General features: G+C 39.1%; 1 protein-coding gene across 1 annotated transcript; it reads right to left on the bottom strand.

Moving 5' to 3' along the window:
- Positions 1-25,730, bottom strand: WTAP (WT1 associated protein). Its single transcript, XM_026044753.1, has 8 exons — positions 25,661-25,730; positions 22,098-22,135; positions 21,962-22,017; positions 15,509-15,567; positions 13,751-13,878; positions 7,857-8,035; positions 2,991-3,145; positions 1-1,184 (listed from the first exon to the last, which is right to left on the bottom strand). The coding sequence occupies exons 2-8, from the start codon at positions 22,125-22,127 to the stop codon at positions 601-603; spliced, it is 1,191 nt and encodes a 396-aa protein (XP_025900538.1). The 5' UTR covers positions 22,128-22,135; positions 25,661-25,730; the 3' UTR covers positions 1-600.
- Positions 25,731-26,840: the final 1,110 nt, after the last annotated feature.

Genomic DNA, 26,840 nt, shown 5'->3' with positions numbered 1-26,840 from the left:
GGTAAGATAATATTGGAGTCACAGAGCAATATGCATAAACAGGATACAACAGTTCTTAAAAACTGAGTAACTATGCACACAATTCATAAACATTCGGTCACCTAAGGAGAAAATGCACAGATGTATGGTGGGAAAAATTGTAATTAACACTGAAAACTACTACGGGACTCCTTCAGCAAGTCCGTCTTTTAGTGATAAAACTACTGTACTGGGCAAACTTGGCAGTCATAAACCCACAGCTATTATGACAATCCTTGAAGGTGGTGTAAGTATAACAGTATGAGCAAGAATGCCCTTACACAGCACAGGTTCTAGATATACACAGATTTGTACAGACATCATTTATGTTATACTTTGTGGAAATAATTTCCATTTCAACTTCACATTAACTCATATAAAAATAACTTGAGCTACACAAACGTCCTTTTAGCAACATTCAACGTAATTAACTGTTAAAACTTCCAAAGTGGCAGAGGTATTGAAGCAAAAAGAAACCCACAAAAAGGCAAAAGTGTGACAAGTATGCACTAATTTAAACGGCTTCTGACAGTATCCTCTCCCAATTTAAATGACACTGTATAAAAATGCTGCAGAAAAATGTTACAAAACTGAACCCTGCACGTTTACACTGGAGTCCAAACCATTCTGGACATGACGAGAACCCACAGTTCTGTTACCTTTCACACTCACTGTTTTCTCCTCTTGAGGATCATGATTGGAGTCTGTGTCATTTGAGTGGTGAGTGAGAGAGTTTTCACTGCCAGTGGGAGAGTCTACACTTTCATACCCAGTACTGAGTTGGTTTATGTAGCTACCACCTCCTCTACCAGTTCTATCTTCCGAGTGGTTGGCCAGCTTATTACCGTTCCCTGGAGAAGCCGGGAAGTCATCCTCCGTGCCGCTACCCTCCCTATAAAATCCAGGCCCAGACGTCCGCTGGTGGGAGGAGCTCCCGTTACTTGGTCCATTAGCCAGGCGGCTGCAGTCTTTACCCGCAGCCTCGCCCTGCTCGCCAGGCTCCGACGACGGAGTCCTGCTGGTACCCGGAGCCGGGGCCTGTGACTGCTGCTGCTGGTACTGGGCCAACTGCTGGCGGGTCTCCTTCAGCTGCTGCTGGAGAACTAGAATGGTGCTCTGCATACCCTCTACCTCCTCATCAAGCTGGATGATGAAGTCATTCAATTCTATATAAAGAAAGCACATTTATTGCAAAGACTTAATAGCCCATATATAGCTGGAGTTGCAGACAAGACAAATAAAATCCTGTAGTAACATTTTATGCTGGAATTTTGCAGCAAACTTATTTTTCTAGTCATAATTTTTGATATTCTGCCTCTGAAGGAGGACATTCTAAACTGGATGCTATTCAGAATATAAGAGAAGAACACAGGAAAATGCTATTATGAGAAGACATTCATTTCTGGGCAAAAAAAAAGGAAGATATTTGAAAAATAGCTGAATTAAAGCAATTACTATTTTGCAAAYAGATTGTACTTTCAAGTGGAAAAAAGTGCAACCATGAACTACATGGCTGTATGTAACAGGTTTGAATACAACAGTGTATTCAGTGAGAAAAAAAAGCATCAGTCACATTTCAAGAAAACTTTGACTTGTACTGCTTTTAATCCTGTGTAACAGGACACTAAAAGAAAAGTTCAATCTTTTGCTGACTTTCCTATTAGCAAATGGGAGGTTATATACATGAAGAAAAGACTTTCCAATGAAGACTACATTTTGGAGTAGTGCAAACGTGATATAGAAACAGTAAAAGAATCCTTGAACCCTAAGTCTCCTACTTTAACCTGATAGGACAGAAAAAATGCAAACTGATTATTCTCTAAGAATCTAGAATGCTAACTTAAAAAGCCTTCTTGTAGACATACAAAAATATTTACTGGAAAGATAAGAGTGGTCTTCTTGTTATAGTCTTAGTTTGCCCATAACTGTTTCTTCCCTACTGTAACAAATACCCTTAAAGAACGTGCACATTTGCTTCAATTATGAACTGATTARTTCAGGTGAAATACATTATCTACAATAGTTAAGAAGCAAAAATCTAACTATTCTGACAAAATATCCATGGTTAATGCCATTATAGAAAACACTTTTCATAAAGAACTTTATTACGTACCACTTCTTACTATATTTCCTCAAAAATGATTATAGAGGAAAAAATATTTTTTAAATATAGGATRTACTAGACTTGGGCAGTACTGAAATACAACTATGCTGCCCTACAGGTTTCAGTTGTAAAAAAATAGATCAAGACTTATGCAATAATGTCGCAGAGTTCACACCCCAAGAATTATTGGAATAACTAGACAACCTATTTTTAACACTAGGAAAAAGTCAAATTTTAATCAGAAACTAAGCACTCTATCTTGAACTCTAACTGAAAATCTGGAAAACAAAATTAGCTTCTCTGCCCTCCCTCCCCCCCCCTTAAATTATGCAGGAAGTCAGAGTTTACAGGTAATTTCAATTCAAGGTTCATAATGTTGCACAATGTGGATTGTGAATACAATAAGGGAACACTGTTCCAGATGAGCTATTTAAACAAAATTTTTTTTTTTGTTGCATTAGATATAGCTAAAATCCTTGGGTTTCCCTCAAGATAAATGCAAAATGAGTCACAAGTGACAAAGAAACATTCTGTTCTCAGTGCATGTGTAAATCCATGCAATGTTAACAGCTTTGATCTTGTCAAATCACCAATAAGGTATTTAAATATTTCCTATTAAATAACAAGTCCTAAAATAAAAAAAAAAAAGTCTGTCAAATTCAAACCCCCCATTACTGGAGCAGCAAATCCCCCCCAAAGTTAGGATTGTTTTTTGATTCCATAATTAAGGCAATCAGTAAAGACATACAACTGTCATTTTTTCATACTATCCTTCATTCTAGCAAAAGAGAATTTACAGTAACTGCATCACCAGTAAATTAAGCTAGAAGTGCAAGGCAACTTCCATTTTCTTAAAAAAATCCCTTACCATCCTGACTGCTTTTAAGTTCCTCACTATATTTCTTCTGTAAAGCCAACTCTGCCTCAAGCTGTGCAATACGTCCTTGGGACAGCTGCCTTCCAAGCTCTTGATTCTCCTGGATAAGCATTCGACACTTCGCCATTAACTTTTTGCCTGTTTGGCTGCAAAGGAAAGAGCCATCTATCACAAAAAGAATATAAGAATTCAGTACTTTTCCTCAATCACCATTATAGACAAAAAGGAGATACAATTTCTGCATTCAAGGAACATTATGCCTCAACATAATTGTCATAGCAGAAAGTCTCCCTATAGTTACCACATGCTGTTCCAACGTCAGTTGATCTTCTGGCGCTGTCCCGTAAAGTGGAAGGCAAGTTTAATACTGAAAATATGAATGAGCAAATTGTTCTTTTTTTAAATACTAACATCTGGATTATCAGTATGCACAGTCTTGCATGTGCTGATTCCCAATGGAGTTAAATATTTGATTAAAGATGTGCCTTGTAATTCAAAATCAAGGACGGCATAAAATGTGTAAATTGAACCGTATACAAACAAAAAGCATGTTCTTTTATTGTACTCGTATAATTTAGTGATTATGTATGAGTGAAGAAGGTTGGTTTGGGGAAAACTTTAAAATCCCATGCTCATTTTTATGGTGACATCCATTCTTCTTCGAAAAGCGTAGACATTCATTTGAATGTAATCTGGGTAAATTTGGGTGTCCAGTTTTCAATTCATGGAATATACAGTACTGCACACAGTCCATTTCATGATTCCTTCAGTCAGCTTTTTCTGTATACATCTTGCATAGCGAGGAGAAAGTGCCACTAAAAACTGGCAGGAAATGTAAGAAGTATATTACTATTTGTTTAGAATGGCCACATTTCAGATAAACAACAACACTTTAGGATATCCGATTTCAGAAATAAGTGGTAAATATCAGAGAGAAAAGATATTTTGAACTGACAAGACACTGTCTTTACTAAAGAGGTAGCATCACACATCTTTAATCTTCACGATGAAAACTGCATTGTAAAGCATTATAGGAAGTAGTATGCAAATTAATATATAGGCAATACAGCTGACTCCATAAAGGTAAGAGCTAAAGTCCTCTAAGACTCTTGGTCTGCTGAAGTCAAGACAAAAGCCACAAATATTTCTCTTATGAGGCTCAGCAACACGACAAAGCTGTCCTCTTTCTTACTGAAGTGTAAGCTCTGTTAAAAAAAATWAAACAAAAAGAGACTTAAGCTGGGACCAAGAAGGTTGGCTTAAAGATGTTTTTAAGCAACTGACAAAGATGGAAAGAAATTTTAAAGATTAAAAAAGTAAAACAGGAATTTCTGCTACTATGATTCACAGCCACTGTTCTCTCCTGCAACCACAATATCCAGTAGAAAGAACTTAAGATGATCATTTCCTAGTCAGCCGCCTTTTAAGCATTCAAGCCCTTGACAGTCATTAAGTTCTGCCAGCTCTGCCCATTTAACATTTTCCGACTGGCTCTCCCAAATCTCTCAGATGGGCCGCTCCAGAAGAAATACGGCTGTGTAAGTCCTGGAAGCCTGCAACGCTGCTAAAGGCAGCAACCTGTTCTTTCTTGATGTGATGTCCAATGCCAGGTCCTTGACGTTTAAATTGTGCTGACCTAATACAATTCAAGTAATACAGTTAAAAGTTTCCTCAAGATGTTCATTCTGTATAAAGCAGGACCACTCGGGAAATCAGCAATGTGGCATATTATCCCAAAAGCATTTAAGCAGACATGCAATGATTTTTAGTCACTTGCAGATTCCTGTTACTGTATTCATGAGCACTACAAGTCAAGGAGGTTCACAGTGCTTAAGTCATTTAACATTTTTCTCTTCACAAAACAATGTAAAATTGTAGTATTAGCAAGTACCAGTTACCTTAAAATAGGGATAATTTTAGAATCCCATTAATTTCTTCATGTTAACTACTGCCAAAGTGTAAAATATTTATTACCTGTATAGAAATTTGCATAGTTACCTATAATGCTATTTCTTCCCATCAAGATTTCCAGATGTTCTGAACTAGTGCGGTAAAGCACCAAGCAATCTCCTCTTGTAATTTATGTAAAAGACAATACATGCACAAGTAATAAATCCAGCAACTATTAAAATAACTCCTACTGTCTGTAAAACTCAAGTTGGCAACACTTTCACAAATCTGCTCGAACACACATGCAAGAAAACCTGTAAGAATATGAATGGTTAAATTTCAGAAGACCACTTTCTGTAGCAAGGCTTCTGCAAATCTTTTTTTTTCTCTTTAATTCAAGGGTATACTGTATGTTCAATGATTGTTAAACTGCTTGGCAGCGCCATTCCTTTGCTTACACATCCTTTATTTTCTGCTCCAGACACCAGCAACGATTATGCTGTACACCCTCACCTATGGTTGAGGTCCAGAAATGATACTGCTTAGGGCTACAGTCAATGTGTTACTTCAGAACACTGGTTAGATTTGAACAGGAGCAGCACCTCTTTCAAATACTAGGATGGGTGCCATAAAACAGTAGTAGTTGCATGTGAGGAAGGACAAATAACAAGGCTGGCGTGATGAGGGCAGCAGAGAGCTGAAAAATCCTGCAGGCCCTTCACATATGAGTCAGCATTTCTTTACCTTTCCAGAAATCAAAATGAATCAAATCATAACCCAATTTGAAAACAACCTCTATTTACCAGGAAATAAATCTAACTTTCTGTATTCCAGCTATTGCATGTATATATTATGTACATTCACCACAGTGTTAGATTCAATTATTTGACAAGTATCAGAGGAAGCTGCAACTACAAAAGTGACAAAATTCTGATACTTTTCTTAAAAAACACTTTCTCTGAAAGTGGCAATAGCCAGTTGTCTCTCCTCAGTTGTACAAATAACTTTGGAGCCTGAGGACATCTTAAAAATAAAAATCTCCGAGTTTAAATGTATTAAGTCATTTTTTAAATTCCAAGTTAAACAAGCAATCTATATGGCATGCCAAATGAACAATCCCAACAGCTGCCACTGTCCGCACATTATAGTAAATTTTACAAACAGGTTGGTAATACGTTAACAATTTATTAATGCAAGTCTTACCTCCGTTTTGATGCTAGATCATTAAAACCTTAGATACTGCTACAGCAAAATCATTCCAGATGTATCACTTTTTTAAAGGTAAACTTTTTCTGAAGGTTTTTCTTTTGCTGTAAGCCATTACTCGTGCAAAAAATAATCCTGAATGAAAACACTACTCTTCCTTTCCATATTAATAAAGCACAAACAATTAAGATACTCCTGAGTTTAAAAATACGTAATGCCATCTTAATAAAGATCATAATTTTACCAAACAGTTAAATTCTTTACCTTCTATGAAAGCTGGACCTCTTAAAAATTTAAAATTGAGTTTTCTGGAGTCATCAAATATTGTCCAACTGAATTGAAAATCAAAACCTGAGTTTGCTAAAAAGAACTTAAATTGCTAAAAAAAGTAAGAATACACGTATGCTGTATCAAGTCTGCATTTTACTTTACACACCTCAGACATGCACTCCCCAGCTGCCCTGTATTGCTATTCTTACAAGTAACTTGGGACAACAGAACAGAGGCATCAACAGAGTAGCAAAGGCTCCTTTCACTGATTGCACCAAGAAAAATGCATGCATTTAAAGTTTTTTGGTTTGTTAAAATATCATCTTCCCTTTCTTCAGAGAACGAGACAATTCAGAAATAACAATCTGTCCAATTCTCGTTCATCCCAGGAGTTTCACAATACAACAATATAACCAGTAGTGTTCCTTGATCTATATATTACAACTATTTCAAGGCACATTTTATATAGAAGTGCAATACAAAAAAAAACAGGTGTACAAAGGAATAAAAATATCCCACCAACACTGAAGACAGTTGCCATTGCATGTGCCTTCTGTAGTGAGCATGAGATCAGTTCTCAGAAGACTGAAAAATTCTCACTGCTGCATGAAAACATGCAGCAAAATACTTATCACAACTAGTTTCACTTATACATGCTAGTTGTGATCAAAGAGGTATCACTTCCAACAGTTTTACACCTGCAATTAGATAGAACGTACATTTTTGTACAGTCCTAATTTTGAGGCGTCCACAGTACTTCCAACCATCCAGAGAACAGTTCGTTATTTAGCAACATTGACTTAAGGCTCCATCAAGTGTTACAGAGCCCAGATGCTAAACAGTCAAATGTGTACACTACCACTGAGGTGATAGCAAATAGCGCTCATGGCTATTCAGAACTGGTTAGCAAATAAACCCTTTAATGCAAAATTCCCCTCATTGAGTTTTGACCCAGCAGTTCAGTGAACAAGCAGGAAGTCCACAGTCTTATTGGCAAAACTGACTTACAGTGTCTCTAAGTCACTAGGCTCAAGGTTAAGAGCGAAGCATATTCCACTTCTACATTTTACGGGAATTTTACATGTTCAATTCATGATTTAGAATCTCTAGGTCTCTCTCCTCCAAACTGTCTGTACACACAGTGTGCCACAGACTTTAAGACTTCTGTTTTTCCCTCTATTTTCTTCAAATAGAACAATTTTGCAAATGTCTACATGTTCTAGAAAGTATTTTTTTTCGGAGATGGCCACTTCTTCAGAATAGTCCGACGCCGTCAGGCCTCTGAAGCAAAGGGGGAGAAAAAGCTGAAACACAAGGTTCATCTGATAAGTTTTACATTAAGCATTACAAGCTGGACAGTATAAGAATGTGGCTTTTGGCTCAAAACGTCTGAGTCTTGGTGTGGAAACGAGTACTTGGCTGTCCCACCATAGCATTCTCGTAGTGGGACTGTCAGGGAAGTCTTGACTGGGGAGTATTTGTTTTGTTTACCTATCAGGCGTAAATTTCCAGGCACTCAGTTCATTTTGGGCTTGTTCCAGTTTGTCTTTAGTCTGTTCCAGTTCACCTTTCATTTTTAGGAAAAACAAGTTGATGGCAGGGTCCACCATTGTTGATCTCAGTTGGGCAACACTAGGCTGCTGGACTTGCTTGAGGTACTGAATCTGATTCTGCATAAAACAAAAACAGAATGTCATTTATACATCACTAAAAAACAAKCTATAATCATTTAGATACAATTAAAAACCACATATTCCAAAGACAATATTCAGGAACCTTGCTTTCCCCTTCTGTACTTTAACCTGAAGAGGGGAGCATAAAGAGCCACTTTCCTATTAATTTGCCTGCTCCCCAAATCTCTCCCCACTCCAGCTGAATCTTTCAAGGCTGCTTTTCTTTAATACACTACATTAAACCAGATGGTTAAACCCTACGTAACTTCAGTGAACTTAAAAGGAGTGATCTAAGCATCTGGTAAAACACACACACCAAACACTAAGATGGTTTTGTCTTTTTTTTTTTTTTTGGTGCCAGGGCTATAGTGACTTACAATATGATTTTTGTCTATACCTCTTTTAAAACCAAAATCATTGAGGAAAAAATAGAAATATCAACATCAGTTAGACAGGTTTTGTTTGGGTTTAGGTTCTCTTGCAATAAGTACAACCTGAAGACTTAACCATTAACATTTTGGGAGGAATAACCAAGATTTTCTTTTAAATGTAACATTTGTTCCTCAAAACCACAATTTATTTAAATAGGATCCCCTCTGCCATCTTCTCTTCAAGGTGTTTCAATTTGAATTCCATCACAACAGGGAATCTTAAAACAGGCTATTAAACAGCACAAGTAGAATCCAGTTAATCACTCAAATCACATTCACCTATATAGAAAGTGTTAATTCTGAAGTTCAGTTTATTATGCTCCATGTGTATACATCATACTTCTCAGTTAAATAGGTAAGATTACATTAGAAGAAACGTTAATAAAAATCAGGGGGAAGGGCGCCTGCTGCTCTAATACATCTTGCAACTAGAGTGACAGCGACACCTCTGCACACGCAGCCTCAMTGATGAGCAGTGCAAGACATCTCCAGTGTAGCAGAGGGACAGCGCAAGTGTCCCCCCACATACACTTGGCTTGTTCAGGACGTTCACAGTAAAAGGTTTAACCAATTTCCTGTATGGTCACTTATTCTGTGGAGTCTTTCACACCACCAGGATGAAGAGAAAACCCTGCTTATCTTAAAAGATGAGCAGGAGTGACTTCAAATTCGCTTCTCAATTTAGGAAGACATAATTTATATAAAGTAGCACCAATTTTTGCTTTTATTTCAAATCATTTCAAAGTTATTAAAAAAGCTGAAATATTTCAAATCAACTTCACACTGACTTGATACAAAAACATTTATCTACTTTCGCTGCTTATATTTTTCGAAATAATCTCCCTACTTTGTCTGTCTATTTAAAGCTCTTACCAATGTATTTATATGTATCCAAAAAGAAACATAGAAGGAATAAGTCAGCACAGTGCAAAAGACTTTCAAGAAATAAAGCACTGGCAAACTGAGAACCTGCTGATATCAACGTTACTTAGAAACATGCCTCCCCAAACTTAACCACCATTCATTCCTCCAGTTTGTCCAACATGGATTTTCCCTCCATCTCTCTAGAGGTGCCTTTTCCACTCCGAATTTTGGAGTAACCCAGGCCTAACAACATTCTCCAGATCCAAGGCAATTTACACCTCTTAAGGCATACCTCTGCCGAGTTCTTTATTCCATTCATGTCCCTGCTTGGCCAGTCCCAGCCACGCATTGCCCTACTGCTTCTAATTACTCCCTGCTGTCTCTCTCTTCCCCTTTGTATTGCAGGGAAGAAGGGCCAGCGAGCAAAAAAAWCCACCTGCCTCCAGGTGCGACAGCAGGACCTCAAAATCAAATTGAAAATACAGGAAAAATCATATCCAGCACCAGATTTTGACATGCCTTCACTYAGCATGTAAAACCACTACTGGTATTCTCAAACATGAGAGCACACACTAGCTAGCATTTTTCAAAAGCTTTCAAGCTGGACAAATTGCAATGAAGGCCACAAGCACAACAGATGGCCTTGGTATCATCTCTGTCTGCTTTAGCCCAAGGCAAAAGGATGCTCAAGTATGCTAAACAGGAGAATAGCAGGCTGAGGGGTTTGTTTGGACACTGCTTCTTTGTTAAGCAAAAACATTTCAACTCCTCCACTTTTCACATTTTCTTGCAAACAGCTTAGTAGGCTAGAGGTGTCTAAAAACATTCCCACAGAACAGATATGAAAAAACACACACAAATCAGAATTTTAACAAGGAATGTCAGCAACCTAAATAAGTGCAACTAYAAACGCGGTTTATAGGAAGCGGTAGAAAGGAAAAAAGGATAATACTGAGAGAAAACAAAGCAAAACAATAGAACAGTAGCCCTACCCACATGCAAATTAATAGTATGACTATCTAGGTACTATCGTCCAATTGCACTCCGGAGAAGCTTCCACTCATTTTTTTCCACGTAGGAGATGGGGAAAAGCTATTTGAAAGGCAAATATTTCCCAACAGCTATCTGCTTAYAGCCCAGAGCAGCTGTGCAATAACTTAGGGAGGGTGTTAAGGCCTTTCCCTGAAACAGCAATCACTCTTTCATCACCTTCTCTTCAGAAATAATGCTCTGTGCAGCAACAACAGTTGTAGAAACACTAGCCACTACCTCACCTCACCACATTTTACTAACAAAAAGCTCCTTTTTTTGGCGGTCAGGAGTGTTCTTGCTAGGCAGCAGGAACCATAAGGCTTCTGCACATGGGATGAGAACTGAATGGGTTGGATGAGGAATTAAACCTCTCAAGACCCACCTAGCTCTTTAGCTAGCCATCCTATGCTACACTCAGGAAGTTTTCCAAACCAATCAGATGATTGAAAAGCTTCTGTCATTCCTCCCTCCCAATCCATTCTGCTGCTAGRATCAGCACACAGTCCAAGAATGGAACTACGCACAAAACCGCATACCAAGCCACGGTCTTGTTTTTAACAGTCATTGTCCTGAGACTCTGTTGTGATCTGAAACACCTAACTGCAAAGCCTAAAGAGAGCGACTGAATAGRTAACTTTTATAAGTTGGAGAGGTTCTTGGGTTTTGTCCTTTTCAAGAAGCTGTGCAAATGAAAACGACAACTAAGACAAGGCTTATCACACCCTATTTTAAAACAGGAATGGTATTTTTAACTAGCCAAATGTTTTGCACATGGATAATTAGAAGACTCACTTATGTTCAAGCATTTCAGTTTGGTGGGGTTTTTTTTTTTTCCAGACTTGGTTAAATTAAGGATTGACTGAGGTAAGCTTGTAATATTAGGTATGTCCTGTCAATACATGGCTAACAAGAACAATCAGATTCAAAGAACAATGCTTATCTGTAATTTTAAGAAACTTGACATGCAAGATGTTTTGTCTTTCAAATTATGTTGTCATAAAAAACACTAAATGCTTAATTATGACATGTCAATGGTATATTTTACAGGATTTCAATACGAATTATAAGACATGGTTAACTTCAGTATAAAGAAGGRAAGTTATTCTGTGGACTCAAAATTAGACATCTTAAATACATCATGATACAGTGAATAGTGTTTGCTCATTTATCAAATGATTGAGCAACCTATTGTTCAACTTTGCATCTCTTCCAAAATTTGTTTTATTACTCTTACCTCACTGAAAAACTATCCTTTAATAACTAATGCAAACTATGTCAACTTCTTCAAACCGTACATGTGTTCATTGTGAAAACAACAAGATGACAATAGTGTCTATACAGTAGTTTTTTTTCTCTTCTTCCAAGAAGTCTCTCTACATTTCCATGAGAGAGATAACATCTTTGACATAATTTGTGTGTGTCAACAATTTGGAAAACTGAGCTGGCTTAAAATAACAGAGACATGCGCTCGCGCACACACACACACCACAAGCTCATAACAAATTTTTCAAAAAGGATGTTCTGGAAAGCCTAGACACTGTAAGTGCAGACAAAAGACCAGAGTCTTTAAGATCTTGTCAAAATTCACAATTTGTAACACGTGAAGGCCTTTTAAAAATACAGARGAAGAAAGATTAAAATATAAACAAGTATGCACTTGATGAGATTCTACATTTGATTTTTAATCGACAAGTAGACCTTGGAAAAACCAAAGCCTGTTTTATTTCAGTCTGTGAATTACTGAGCATTACTATGGAAGAGTGCTCTAGCACAGTCGCAGCTCCAGTGCCCAGTCTGCTTCCTGGTGCACTAGGAAGTGTTGGCAGCAGGTGCGGGATCCTGCCCCTCCAAGCAGCCCTGGTGAGGCCACAGCTGAAGTGCTTGGCTCTAGTGCTAGGCTACCCAGCAGAAGAGTCACTGACAACTTGGGATGAGTGCAGTGCAGGGTCCCCTAGACCATTAAGGACATGGTGCATCTGTCACCACGAGAGACCAGAAGAGCTGTGGCTGCCCTGCCAGGGCAAGAGCTGAAGTAGAGCTRTTGGTGTATGGAAGTACCTCGATTTTGAAGGAGTGGGGAGGCAAGAGAATGGAACCTTTCTTCTCAGCGGTACCCAGTGGAAAGAAGGACAAGAGGCACAAGGGGCACAAGTTCAAATATGGAGAATGCCATTTAAACATGTGGGTTTTTTTTTTTTTTTTTTTTTAATACTGTGACACTGAAAAAGTTGCCAGGAGAGGCTGTAGAGTCTTCATCCTTGTAAATATTCAAAACCTGACTGGACATGGCCCTGAGCAACCTGTTCCAGCAGACCCTGCTTTGAACTGGATGATCTCCGGAAGTACCTTCTAACCTCTGCAATTCTGTGATTCCTAYTCTACCAATGCAAAACACTTTTTACTCCCTTTATTTTGGAACASTATTTGCTACAGACAAAAATCATGAGTTAAGTCCTATATTGCTACATCTAACAGCTCTGAAAACCTACAGAAAAACCTACAGAAAAACAAAAAGCGGGGAGGCTAAAAGAGCAAAATAAYAGAAGGAATGCTCAACATTTGTGACTGGCTTTGCACAAATCTCTAATTTTCTCAAGAGTAGCTCTTAGGAGTAGTTTACACAAATTAGCATCAAGCATCGCTTTACAGTCTTCTTTCAGGAACCGACAGTTAGAGCAACAAGTCAAACAACATTAAGAGTGTGATTCCAAAAAGGACTAAAAAGCTCATTGGTAAAAGCAGTTTCAAAATAAAAAGTTAAATACAGAAAGACACAGAAAACACATAGAAAAGAAGGAGGGAAAMAGTAACAACAAAGAAAGCATCAGAAACATTCCAAACTCTGCCTAATTTTGAAAGGACTCCCTCTGAGAAGTCACTATCATTTGTCACCTACAATTAGACTAGGCCACCTAAACTAAATGAAGTTAAAGACTTGTGAAAGGGATACCCAAATTCAGCATAAACATCCATCTAAAAATTTTTAAAACAAAACAAAAGCTCCATCTTATCCTGAGGCTTCAATTCAATTCACTCCTGTCTCCACTGCTAGCATAACACTTTTAGTAACTATGTAGAGCTGATAAATGTCATGCAAGAGCTTGCTACTGCTGCAAACTGGTGCAACATTTCTGGAACAAAAGTCCTACCAAAGCACAGCTGCTGATGAAAAATAAATGGAAACAGTAATATTAAAAAGCAAAGTTAGAAAAGCAATCTTTGTTAACCAAGTGAAATATTTAAACTTTAGTGCCCTGCCATTTCTTTAGATAAACTGTTGATAGCATCCCATTTTGTATGGAACGCACAGCAAATGGGTACGTGCATGCTCAGGCAAAAGCAGGTATTTTTCTGTACCAGTCTGAAAATACTTAAAAATACTTACAGTACACTCTTGCATCTCCTGTTCTTTAGTTGCCAGCCTCATCACCAGAATATTTTCTCTTCGGGCAGACTCTTGCTGTTGCTGTTTCAGCTTCTCTTCAGACTCTCGTAACCCCGTCACATCATTAGCTAATAAAAACAGTAAAATAGCCCATATTATAGCACTCTCTCATAAACAGCTGCTTGAACACAACAGAAGGTCTGGAAATCAAACTAATTTATAAAGAGCACACAAACAAAGTAAGTATAAATTTGATAAGCAGAAATAAAAAAAGATCCAAACACCACTTTTAGAAGAGCATCAAAGTAAATTAAGTACATCTCTCCTTGAATTTTTCAATATTAAAAGTTTTAACATAAATTAGCTATTCAAGTGCTAAATTRATCAGCTACTCTATCCTTCACTATCACTGTTTGCATTCAGAGACTGCTGAGGAAGAAATTCCCTGGTATTTTAGAAAATTTTTGCCAGGACCAGCAAATGATGTACTCTAAAACAGTACTCCTCAGACTCTAAAACAGTAACATTTGTGATCGACCTTGCAAGTCCTCTCAATATTCCATGAGCAAACAGCACAACATTAGAAAATTTCAGAAACAGCAATCGAGTCATAACCAGATAAGTTTTCTAGTCCATGAATATTTATAAAGGCTTATATATATATATAAATATAAATTACAAGGAAGCAACATACAGTTTCCTAATTATATCAGTGGGAACACACACAAGCAGTGCAACACAAACAGTAAATATTTCTCCTGCTACTTATCACATATAAAATGATAGAAATGATGAATGAAATTATAAGCTAAGCACAACATTGCAAATGCTTTGGTATGAATATAGATTATTCTTTGCAGATAACTCAATAATACTGATTACTGAAGTATGCATTAGAGTTGCTGAACTTGAGAAATTGGAAGCATTACAACAAATTATCTATATTATAATATCTCAGCTTACACTATATTTTCTTCTCTACAAAACTTGAACATTACAGTGTGGCAGGGAATGGGAAATGCGAGAAAGAAAAGGAAAGAGAAAACAACCACTCAAATTGACAGAAGGATAAAATTAGTGATACCAAGACTTCTGTAACTTAGACTGAAGACATGAATGGAAAGCAGAAAAAGTTCATTCTCTAACTACCAAAGCAATTATTGAAAGTGAGTTGTGATTAGTAACTGAGTTATTTCCAGAATGTATTCCACTGCTGTCACTGGAGAGTAAGATTGGGTTTTCCAAATCACCTCACTCGAAAGACTGAAGTATACAAACAAGGTATTTCAAATTATTTTATCTGATCCAGCATTGAGGCTCAACAGTCAGTCTCTCAAAACTATCCCCCCCGCCCACAATCCCTCAGGTTTCCAATTCTGAAAAAAATTCTCTTGGAATAAACATTGCTAGGGTATTCTGGAAGAGGATATTTTTTTCCTGTGGCTGCAATAGTCATAAAATTAAATCTGTGTGTTTATGTTTGGGGCTTTTTTCTGTACTCAGCAATCTGGGTACAACTGACCCTACAAATGCAAAAAAAGGACTTTAAAAGCCACATAAGATTTTCAAAAGAAAACAGCAGAAGAACAGAACAAAAAGGCTGAAAACTTGCAATAGGAAAAACATGGATCTTTTGCATAGCAGACAATAATCTAAAAAAATGTTATCTCCTATGATTTTATAAAACAAGACATCAGAGTGCTCTACTCATATGAACACTTAAAGGACTTGAACCGTTTTGAAATTTGACTAACTTACAATTCAGGTCTGTGTACTTGCCCTCCAGAGCTTGCACATAAGCTTCATATTGTTTCCACCTATCGCAGAGAAGAGGAGAAAAAGATTTTCTCAATCTTAGTTTACTGAATTAAGGCACATACTTCCTTCATAGCATACATTTATACTGTAATCAGCATCACAAGAAAATTACATAACTGGATAAATAACATTCCTGATTTTTAGAAAAGTTAACTTAACTCCATTAAAGTATTTTTTGTTGCACCTCAGAAAGAGGATAAAAAACACATATCCGCATGCTGCCACTTAAAATTATTCTGTTGTTTTGAACACTGTGATTAAACATTATTTTGCACACGTAAAATACCTAAGATGCATCTAAAAGCAAAATAATCAAAACTAAATTATGTAGCAGAAATCGTAACACAAAGACCTGCATTATCGTTATGCCACTGACCAAACCAATAGTTGAACAAGCTTAGTGTATAGTGGGACACTACAATTTGCCAAGTCTAGGGCAACCTAACTATTTCAATCTTCTCAAATAAAGAGCTACAGTTAAAGGCAGCTCTCAAAAATGCTCTCATACATAAGCTCTCAAAAATGCTAATAGCTGAGCGAGAACTAACTCAACATCCAAARGAAAAGGTGTGAGATTAAACACGTYAGGTCAGGGATTTAGTACTTTYGCTTACCAACTCTTTCAGAAGGATCRGTCTACAGACCTTAAAATATTTATGCCATTATGTTTCAACAAGACAGACAAAGTTTGGTCAACACCATAGCAATTAATCTAAAACAAGTTTAATGAATTGTATAACCTTACGATGACCACAGATGACAAACTATCRATCAGTTTTCAAAGATCTGAAGTTTCTCTATCATAGCAACTTCATTTTCACACACCTACTTCTCAACCATTTTTGTAATACCATAAGAAGCCAAAACTTGTTTTCTCTTCTAGGAATTCACCTCCTTTTCCTCTTACTTCAAGGAAATCAGAAAAAAAAAAACACAAGTACAAAGACACACACACAAAAAGAAACCCCCAAAACTTTCATGCAACAAAATTCATTGATAATAGGGACCCTGAAAGATATCCAAAGTATCAGAAGAAATGAAGTAGTAGAAGTTGAAGCTTAAAAACATACATTGATGAAGTAGACCACTTTTTTTCCCCCCCATTAACTATGCCAGAAAAATAAACACACATAATAGGCCCTTATTTTAAGCTTCTGGTAATCCTGAAAATTAGCATGTCAAAATATTTGTCCTGAATGGATGAACAACAGTTAAGAAAAGGGAGTTCCCCTATACTGGGGAGATTAAAACACATCTGGTGACAGCCCAGACAACTTAGTTTCAGCTTAAAGCTTCACACACCTATTTCACATGTGTTGCAATCTTTTATAGCTTGCGGTAACTTGCTCTGCTTAGTGTCCTTAATAATTCATTTTGCTAAACACCTTGCCCCCCYCCCCCCCCCCAATCTTATTTCACAGTATAACTGTTTCCCCTTCATGACAGTAGTAACATGTTTAGGAAACTAAAGTATAATTCTAATCTTCACAATGCTAGTGTTAAAAAGCTAAAGTTTTTAATGGAACTATCACAGAAGCAAGAGTTTAAAGAACCTGAAGCCACTGAAAGTATTTTTAAATGCTCTAGCTTTGCACAGTGTTAACACCCATCTTTGTATTTCTTTATTATGTTTAGCATAGGAGTTCCAATGAATCTATGAGGAAGCAGAAATGTACAACTGTGTACATCTAATCTCAGGTAACTCCTTATAACAATTCTCTAACCAAATAGTTCATGAGAAGAAAATTAGAATCTGTTTTTAACATAAAGGGCAGGATTTCCAGGAGTGGAACGCTGATCTTAAGCTATGTAACTGAATCTTCATGCACAACAGTTTTGCTCTTTTAGTTCTTTCAGTAGCATGGACGCTCAGCTTTTGACATGCAAGGATGAAGAAAATTCAAATTCCCATTACATGGATTTCCCACGTGGTTAAGTGTTCACAGTGAGCTTGAAAAAGGCGGTAAGAACAGCAAGTTTGTAGGATTGTAATATGATGCATTTGCTCAGCTATGGCCAGTTGAAACTAAAACAGCCAAAGCAGAGACTAAGTTAATAGCAAGTATAGCATCACCTAGAAATTCCAGGTATGATGCATAACTCCAGTGTTTTCCATGGATTTTTAAGCATAAGACAGACCATGAGCATGTGCACAGGCGCACACACACAAGATGTGGGTGCTCCATTACATCCCACCACACACAGGAAAAAAACCTCAACACATGTCACCAGATGCCCCACATGGAGCGCATTTTTATTTCATTTCAATTGGAAATTTTAATTCTACTGTATTCATAAACAATATAATGTAATTCTCTGCATATAAATACAAAGCTCCCCCATAAGACACCAAAATACATTAAAAACATTTAAGTTATAAGAAAGTCTCAACACTTAACTTTAAGAACAATGTTTGCAATTTTAAACATTTTTCAACTAGCTAACGTTCTGGGCTCTTCAGAGAAAACATTTCTGCCCCAGTCACACCTAAACTCTGTAAGCATGTCAAAAATGACATTAAATATAGAAAGGTTTAATTTTTTTTAATTATGGCAATATTTTAAAAGCCTGCTACTAGCTCATTTTCAGCTGAAAGTGTACAGAACTCCTAACTGGGAAACTTCTTCCCAGATAAAAACTTCTTCCTTCCTTCTTGAAAGCAATACCCTGCCACCCAGATCAAGTAAACATCATACTTGCATTAGTTTGAAATGTTTTTAAAAARCAAACATTAAGTAGACTCTTACACTGACACAGGAACAGTTAACCTATTTGAGAATTTCCATATACTTTTATTCAAYGTAAATTAGTAATTTATTAGGACTTACTGGGCAGACTTAAATTTTAAGCCTTTCTTTCCAACAGGCAAGAAAGACCACTCTTCACCTATCACAGACTGCAACTGTGCATACTTAACAAGGCACTGCTTYAAACAAGCTTAGAGTTGTCCTGTCCTCTTTGTCCCGTATTTCCCATCTGACACATCCGCATAGAGCTTGGCACAGCTCAGCAGTATCAGGGAACGAAGGAAAGTTAAATCCAGCCACTCTTCTACCAAATCTGTATCACTCAGCATCAATCAGTCTTGGTGCTGATCTGCCAGGGTTGTTCATGTCACTGTCCAGTCAGCAGATCACTGAGAAGCTGAACAATTTCATTAAAATGTTGCTTGTAAGTTGCTGCAGAGCAGAGACACAGAACTGTACAAAAAATAGCGAGACTGCAGAGAAACTAATTTAACATTCAGGGAGCACATGCAAGCTCACCAGGAGTAGAAGGTAACTTTGAAGTAATACCAAGTAACTCGCTCCATTCACCCAATATATTACTGTTAGCCAGAAACTGATTTGAAGATGTGACAGCTTCCAAACACTTCTGTAAATTTCACTTTCAAAGACAGCTAGCTTTCCTGGAGCATTCATTTTTCACGACCAGCTTTGCAGTCCTTTTCCTCCAGTAAGAAGTGACAAGCATTCTGGGTGTGGGAGGGTGAATTGCTCTTAAGCTATTCAAAATGTGACTTACTRTATGTTTACATTGGTTAAAAGTCTCTGCTAAGAGCACAACCCTTCAACAAGCACTTAAAATATTGCCTGTTTCATCAGAGTTGCTTATGCAGATATGGATGCTTCAAGATTTTTATAGATTAACCACTACAGTTAATCACATAAATACTGGTCAAGAGTTAAGCTATGAACCAAAGGGGTTGCTCATTGTGTTTCTGGCTCTTCTTCYATCACAGCAGCTCCTACATATTCAAGCCAAGTGGCCATCGTGTTTAAAAAAAGGAAATTGATGGCAAGAATGAAGGAAATGAGTCCACAGCTACAAGTAATGAGACAAGCAGGAATAACTAGAAGGTCAAGCACTGGAGCTTCTCAATGTGTGGATCCAGCTCACTTAAATAAGAAGCAGACACCAGACAACACCAGAAACATAAATAAGAAGCAAGCAAACCTMAACTATGCACTTCACAGAAGAACACTGAAGTTTTCATTCACAGGACAGGATCTGATAAAATACGTATGTAGAACAATTGTTTATCAGGGCAATTTGTACAGAGATTATACACTACCTCAAATATCAAACCTTCCAAATTACAAATATCTTGAAAGCATTAGCCCCACCAAAGCACTGACCAAAAAAATCCACATCTTATTTTGAAATTATCCAGCAGCAGTCAATGCATGGTTTTCTATGCCTGTAAACAGTAGACATGCCTCTGAATAAAATACAATGTGTACAACTTAACATTCTTTTTCTGTCTTTACAATCAGACTTACAAACCTGCAAAACCTTAACAATTCATGTCAAGTTTTACAAGAAATCACAGATAAGACCAAACTCTGCTAAGAAATCCATTAAACATGCACCAAATTCTGTGAAAAAGTAATGGTACTGTAAGGTTAACGGCTAATGCAAACAGATAACATAGACAGGATCAAAAATGGCTTTTAAAATTCTATTTCTGAGCACAAGTGGCAGTTTAATCAATCAAGGGGCTTTTCTGAGAGCACAGTAAGTTCCTCTCTACACAAAGAGGAAGACTCAGTGCCAACACAGCTGTTASATATCACCAAATCTTTTCATTGAGATACTTCAACTACTGATTTACTTCACCTCATTATGCAGATTCCATCACAGTCTCACTCTAATATAAAGTGAAAATTGATCTCTTTTCTAGAGCAGCAGGCCAAGACACTTATTACTGTCAGAAGCTAGCTTGCTACTCTCCAGGGATAAGCCTGGGACYTGAGCACATGTATGTGTGCATGTATATAAACACACAGAAATGACAAGGACTTAAAATGCCTGAACCACCTAATCTCAAGGAAGTATTTTTGCTACTAAGCAATATTTCTTTAAAAAAAGAATTATATATATTCTCTTCACACCTCTCACATCTCTCCTTCATAGAGCAATGTTAGACATCAGGCTCGCATCTCACCTCCCCCCCTACCCCCCCCAATGTTTAACAACAATCTCCCTTCCCACTGGCAAGCAATTCCATGCAAAATCCTCTATGGACAAATGCGTGATCAACACAGAAAGCATGGAGGCGGCGGTGGAAGGTCTAGTCCCATTTTAGTGATAGTAAAATATGTAAAAGAGACACTATCAAGAGTCACCTGCTTGCCCTCTGTCACTGAGGCTGTTGGAGAAGTTTGTGCTCTGGTATTTCACTCATCAGGAACTTGGTTTTTATCCCCATACCCAGATAATTGGGTATGGGGATACTCAGGTGTGGGAAGCCAGAAGGCAGTTTTAAACATATGAAGGACTACATAGACACAGTTAGGAAAAAAAGCTGTCCCCTCCACTGATCTGCCCACAAGAGGGAGTAGCTGATCCTATTAAACATTGCACTTGCACCCTCATTCGCAATAGTTCAGTCTTTGTTAACCCAAAGATAAAACAGTGATTTTTAAATCAAGATCAATATACTGTAACAATGCTAATAACTTATGGCGTACCACAAGCTAAGAGCTAAAGTTTTACCAAAAGGTATGTACCGGCTACTCCAGCAGATAAACCTGATGATCCTTGAATGCCTAGTTTTCCTTTTTCAGACTAAGTGCTCTCATGTATATTGAGCAAAGAGCCTTTGGTTTCTTTCTTCAAACAGCCTGTACCACTGCAAGAACTCTTTAGGAAGCCCAGAATTGTCTCACAGAATAAGCCATCATTAAAGGCAAAAAGAATCCAATTAAATGTTAAATCTAGAAGAAGAAAGCCTTGATTTTAGTTAGGTTAGCTAAMACCTTAACTAAAACATGGTCTTCCAAGTTTGTTGAGGTAAGTTTATTAATACAATCCACTTAACTGTTCACATTCTCTTTCAACTATCCTCCAATACGAATTTATGAAAGTACAATTAAAGTTAGTTTAGAATTGAGGAAATTGGTTCTGATCTCTCTTCCATATGACATCTAGCTTCCTCTCCCTAAATAGCAGGAAAAGAAATGCTCAGGTTCTTCGTTTGTTCTTTGTGTGTTTTGAGTGAGATTTTCATTTTAATATATTTTACCTTTAAAGTCTGAACACGTCAGAGCAATAAGTCATTACAAGTATGGAGTCAATGGTTTTCTGATGCTTAAGAATGACTTGCTAGATTATCTAGGAAAGAATGTAAGCAACCTAAGCCTTTTAAGTTGCAAGTGGGGAAAAGAAAACTACTCACGGACTGAAAAACAAGGCTCAGGATTCTGTCTCCTTCAGAAAAGCACTTGTCCAATTCAAGTATTTCAAAATATGAGAGACAAGGAGATTTTTACAAAAAGGATGAAAAGCTATCATAACAAGGATGCTACAAGCAATGATGAAAAAAGTTACATSATTTCCATTAAGAATTCACCAAAATGTTGCAATAGAAAAAAATGCTTGTTATTTTACCTTAGAATCAGCTCATCTCTAGGCAAAACCTTAAAGTCAGCTTCACTAAGGCGAACCTAGAGAACAGAACAAGCACAATTTAACAGGTTGTCATGACTACTTGGGGGAAAAAAAAMCCAAGTATTTTAAAACATACCTTCTTCGGGAGAGGTTCTTCATTCGTCATTGTGAACTCTAAAGGGGGAGAAGAAAAAAACTAATGTCATTACTAGGGTACACAGAACAAACAGAAAGTCAGACATTCACACTTCTTAAAATTGTATTTAATCATGGTATTAGGTTACTGAAACACCGATAGTGTACAATACAAAGTACAATAGATCACCATGACAAGATTCCTAAGCAAATCTAGATATGTCATGATACACCCTTACAAAAACAACTCAAGTGTTCTTTCAATATCTGAGAGTATATCAATTCTTCCCTACTTAACTAAGCCAATCTTAATTTTGTGCATAGTTTTTTCTTCAAACTGACATTTGACACCTGACTACATCTATTTTCTTTTTAAAACAAGGCAGAAAATTAGGACTTGAAGTCATTCATACCATAATTTAAGTATCTCTGATTTTTTTTTTTTTTAAGCAAGATTTGAAAACATTACCACTAGTATTTGGCGAATGTCAGGTTATTTGGGGGGGGAGAGGTGACAAATGACTCAGTACCCCATCAAATACTATATCAGATCTATGTTAATTAGCCACAATTCCTTTTATTATTGGACATACTTCCTTACCTCAATAAGACTTTTATAAAACACTAGGCGGGAGGTGGGAAAAGAAAAAAGAAAGCCCACAAATATCYTAAGTATTTAACAAACAGAGGCAAGCTTTGCTGGAGGCACACTTCTTTACAATATGCCTTCCACTGAAGAGCTACACACAATACTGATGCTTTAAACTTAAATACTCTTGCCATGCACACATACAGAAGAAAATGAATATAGGCAGTTTCTCACTTGTGAACACTCAGCTTCCTAAAGAGAATGCATTTGCCTACATGCAATTGGTGAGGGGGAGAACACACACCACTTATACTAAGTATTCTTTGTTATTTTCACCAAAACATCAATAAGCCAATTAAGGTTTTGAATCCTAAGGGCTTCTCTATTGCCAAAGAGACAAACAAATGCATACCAAGTGAAAAAGAGCTTCCTTAACAAATAGTGGCATTCAGTATATAGTACACTATGCCAAACAAGTCTATACCCACCTCATGTAACTTTTTATGAAGGGCTTGAAAGCTCTTCCAACCATGCACTGTATCACTAGGAGCAATGGAAAGGGTTTCTAATATCTGATACAGACATATACAGACATCTCTGACCTGTGTCAGTTTGCTGTTCCTAATCTTTGTAATACACATTTAAGAGTTTCCYTCCATCTTAAAAGCCTGTTCTCCCCACCACTACCTTTCTCACTCTCTCATGAGAAGTTGATCAAGCATTTTGCTTTAAGTGGGCAGCTGTGTCCAAAAGTTAAGATTATCACTAACTACAAATTTGAAACATAGTAAAGTGCACGAGACTGTTAATCAACTGATGATGCTCTATTCRGTCATCCAAAATAAAACAAGATAACTTCAGATCGCACAGGAATGCTCATAGATCCCCTATATTTAGATCACCTACTTCTCCCATTACAACTTTAAGGATTTTAAAGCCTGAATTCCTTCAGCATTTAGAAGGAGTCTTGAAGATTTCAACAGAATTTAAGTCCTCAAGGGAAAGAGATCTACCTTTCAAACAGCCCATGAAAATACACTCAGATTAAAAATATRTATCACGTATAACTACAAAGAAGTACCAAAAAGAAAGCTGAGTTTTCTGAGGGCTTGCAAATCCCGAAGCCACTCATGGCAAGTTTCCAAAGAGCACCCAAGTGCTGCCACAAGAGCAGCTGAAAGACATCAAAGGCAGATGCTTCATCCTCACTGCCTATCTCCAGGCACAGCACAAAGCTCCCACATGCACTTTCCTTACAGCAGCAGGAGCAAACAAGATCACCCTCTGAATCCCCTGGGCCCAACACACTGCTATTTACCAAGCCAGCTCTTGTTACCTGGCAATATTTTTTAGTGCACATGCTGAAGACGAGTTACAGTACACTGCATTACCCAAGTTTATTTTACTGCCACCTGTTTTCACTTGGAGTGAGTACTTGGAGTACTCACTTGGAGTGGAGTTGTACTAAAAAACATCCTGGGTATTTTTTATTAAGGTAGTGTTTTATAAAACCTATTGTCRTCAAATCCGAGCTTCCTACTACTACAACTAAGTGACAGTGGGCAGTTTTTTGTATATGCAATTTTTTTTAGCACCTACATTAACTTACAAACAGCTTAGGAGCTCGCTGCTGCTATAGGTTATATTTCTCTCACYGTGCTCAGTGCACTTTTGGAGACTTTAGAACATCAGGCTTATTACATCACTTAGTTATCACAGTGATTTCCTTAGTTATCTCTGTGCTTAACAGATAATACTGTGTCTATCACAATGGAAACATTCACATTTTAAATTTAATAGAATGACTTGAAGTGCTGTGTATTAAGGGATGGATCACACCATGGATCTCCACTGAAAAAGCTAAGCACATCAGTAATATTTTGCAAGAACAGGATAAATTGCCACTTTCCAACTGGATTTATCATGATTGCACTTTTCAATTAACATGAYGAACAGTTTGACCTGCACTATCTAAAATATGCACTCATGATTTCAAAGTAGTGAACTGTTAAATTCCACAACTTCTACACCTGGTTCTGGCAATGAGCAAAGTAAATCCGATATTTCGGTCTTAAAAAGAGGGTCATCAGAGACACTAAGGGATTTCTCATGTAATCAAGTTCTACAGCTTTACTGTAAGTGAAATATGAACAGGTTGAAAAAGAGAAAGTGAACTGTAGTTTCAGGAACTCTTTTACTGCGCACATAGTCAACAAATATAACATTTAAGTATAGAAAAATAAAATAGAGCTAAGAGACAAAGCGATCAACATACACCTGACATAAGTAACACGCTGCTTTAATAACAACAGATAAAGTAACTCCTTCAGCTTATTCCAACGACATGAAAAGCACTCTGCGGGAAGAGCCCAGCACGCGCTCGAGTGCCCCGAAACAAACAAAAAGTCCCTGAAATGAGATCCCGGGCTACCAGTTTCGGCACTGGCCCCAGCGAGCCCGCTCGGGAGCGCGGCGCTGCCGGGCCCYGGCTCCCCTTTGCCCCGTCCCGTGCTCCCCTCGCCGCCACGGCGAACGGCCGCCGCAGGTCCCCGGGCGGGTGCCCCCACGGGAGGGCTCGTGGCTGCCGTTGGGCAGAGCCCGCCGGGACGCCCTCGCTCGCCTCCAGCGGGCAGAGAACCTCCTCAAGCCCCCTYCTCCCAATAAATAAATAAATGTATTCTTAAAAAGGCAGCCAACCCCCAGCGCGTGTCTCCCCAGAGGGAGCCCGGCGGCCGCTGCTCGCGGCGGGGGCGCCGGGCCAGGCGCGCGGCCCCGCACAAAATGGCTCTAAGTGCTTCCGCTCCTCCCCCCGCTCGCGCCCAGGATGGAGCGGAGCGGCGGGCGCCCGGGGCCGCGCGGAGCCCTCTCCCCGCTGCCTCCCGCGGAGCGGCAGCGCCAGCGCAGGGGGGAGCCCGGCCGAGGGAAGGAAAGGGAAGAGAAGGGAGGGGCGTGCGCGCGGTCACTCACTCACTCACCTCCCGCCCGCGCTGAGCAGGCCGCGCTCTCCCAGCACCCTGGTTGCCTGGGCCGCGCCCGTCACATCGAGGGCGAAGTGCCGCCACCGCTCGGCCCCGCCGCCGCCGCCGCGCCCGCGAGCGGCTCTAGCGGCGCCGCCGCTCCGCAGCGGGGGCCGCCGCCGCGTCCCCCACCCGCGCGTCCCCGCGCGCCGCTCCCGCCCGCTCTTTATTTGCGGGGTCTCTGCGCTACAAAATGGCGCCCAAGGAGGAAATGAGCGCCCGGCCGCCCCGCCCCCGGCCGCCCCCCAACGGTCGGGGCGGTGCAGCTGCGCGCGCACCCCCGCGCGAGGCGCCGCAACGGCTGCAACGGTCGCGGCGCCCTCACTAGCCGCGCCAGCCGCCGCGGGGAGCTGCCCCCGCCTCCCGCAGGCCGCTCCGCCGCCCCGCGTCCCCTCGTTATCGGGGCGCTGCTTGCGGCCCGTCCGTTAAACGGGCGCAGGGGCGGCGCGCGCGGGCAGCGGCCCGCAGGGCAGCATGGGAGCGCGCGGAAGGATACGGCTGCGGGGAGCCCGCGCGTGGCGCCCAACGGCCGCGCGCTCCCTGCCTGCCCGCCCGGCGATAGAGTTCCCGCGGGTTGAGTTGGTCGCGGCTCGGTTGCGTGGGTGTAACCGCAACTCTGACCCCTGTGGATGGTGCTCCAGAAATGCTTTCACTGTGGTACTGCTAGCAGTAGTAGTATCTGCACTGCACGAGAGAGCTRGGGTACATGAGTGCAGCTCCAAGTACAGATAAAAGGTTTTTTTTTTCCCACCAAGATTTTTTTTCATACATTGGCTACATTTTAAGTGACTTGACAAATGTCACTTGACATAAATCAAAAACAAGAAAAAGGCATGAGTAGTTATCACAAGGCCCATAAAATCGAAAGAATTCCTCTGAAGTTTTAAGTTTTCTTGTGTGTATGAAGAAAATAAAACATGCGCTGTGATTCCTGTTTGGGGTTCGTTGTTCCTTTCACTGGTTTTCCTATCCACATACCCTGCAGGTACTTGTTTTTAGCACCAAAAATACTAATTAACAGATAAAGCCATCACAGAATACAGCAGCACTGGAGAGGTGTTAATATACAAGAACAGTGCTTACTGTGAACATGAATATGGCAAATGGATTTTATTTGTTCATGTACAAATGATAACAT

Source organism: Nothoprocta perdicaria, unplaced genomic scaffold, assembly GCF_003342845.1.
Source record: "Nothoprocta perdicaria isolate Ctin4 unplaced genomic scaffold, notPer1 scaffold_38, whole genome shotgun sequence".
NCBI lineage: Eukaryota > Metazoa > Chordata > Aves > Tinamiformes > Tinamidae > Nothoprocta > Nothoprocta perdicaria.
Note: the sequence above shows the minus strand (reverse complement) of the source record. Positions and strands in the feature narration are given on the sequence as shown.

Excerpts from the sequence above, each read along its gene's own strand:
- WTAP (XM_026044753.1), bottom strand. The coding sequence starts at position 22,127 with ATGACGAATGAAGAACCTCTCCCGAAGAAG. Across the intron at positions 8,036-13,750 it reads AGGAGATGCAAGAGTGTACT|AATCAGATTCAGTACCTCAA; the intron begins GTAAGTATTTTT and ends TGTTTTATGCAG. Across the intron at positions 1,185-2,990 it reads ACTTAAAAGCAGTCAGGATG|AATTGAATGACTTCATCATC; the intron begins GTAAGGGATTTT and ends TTCTTTATATAG.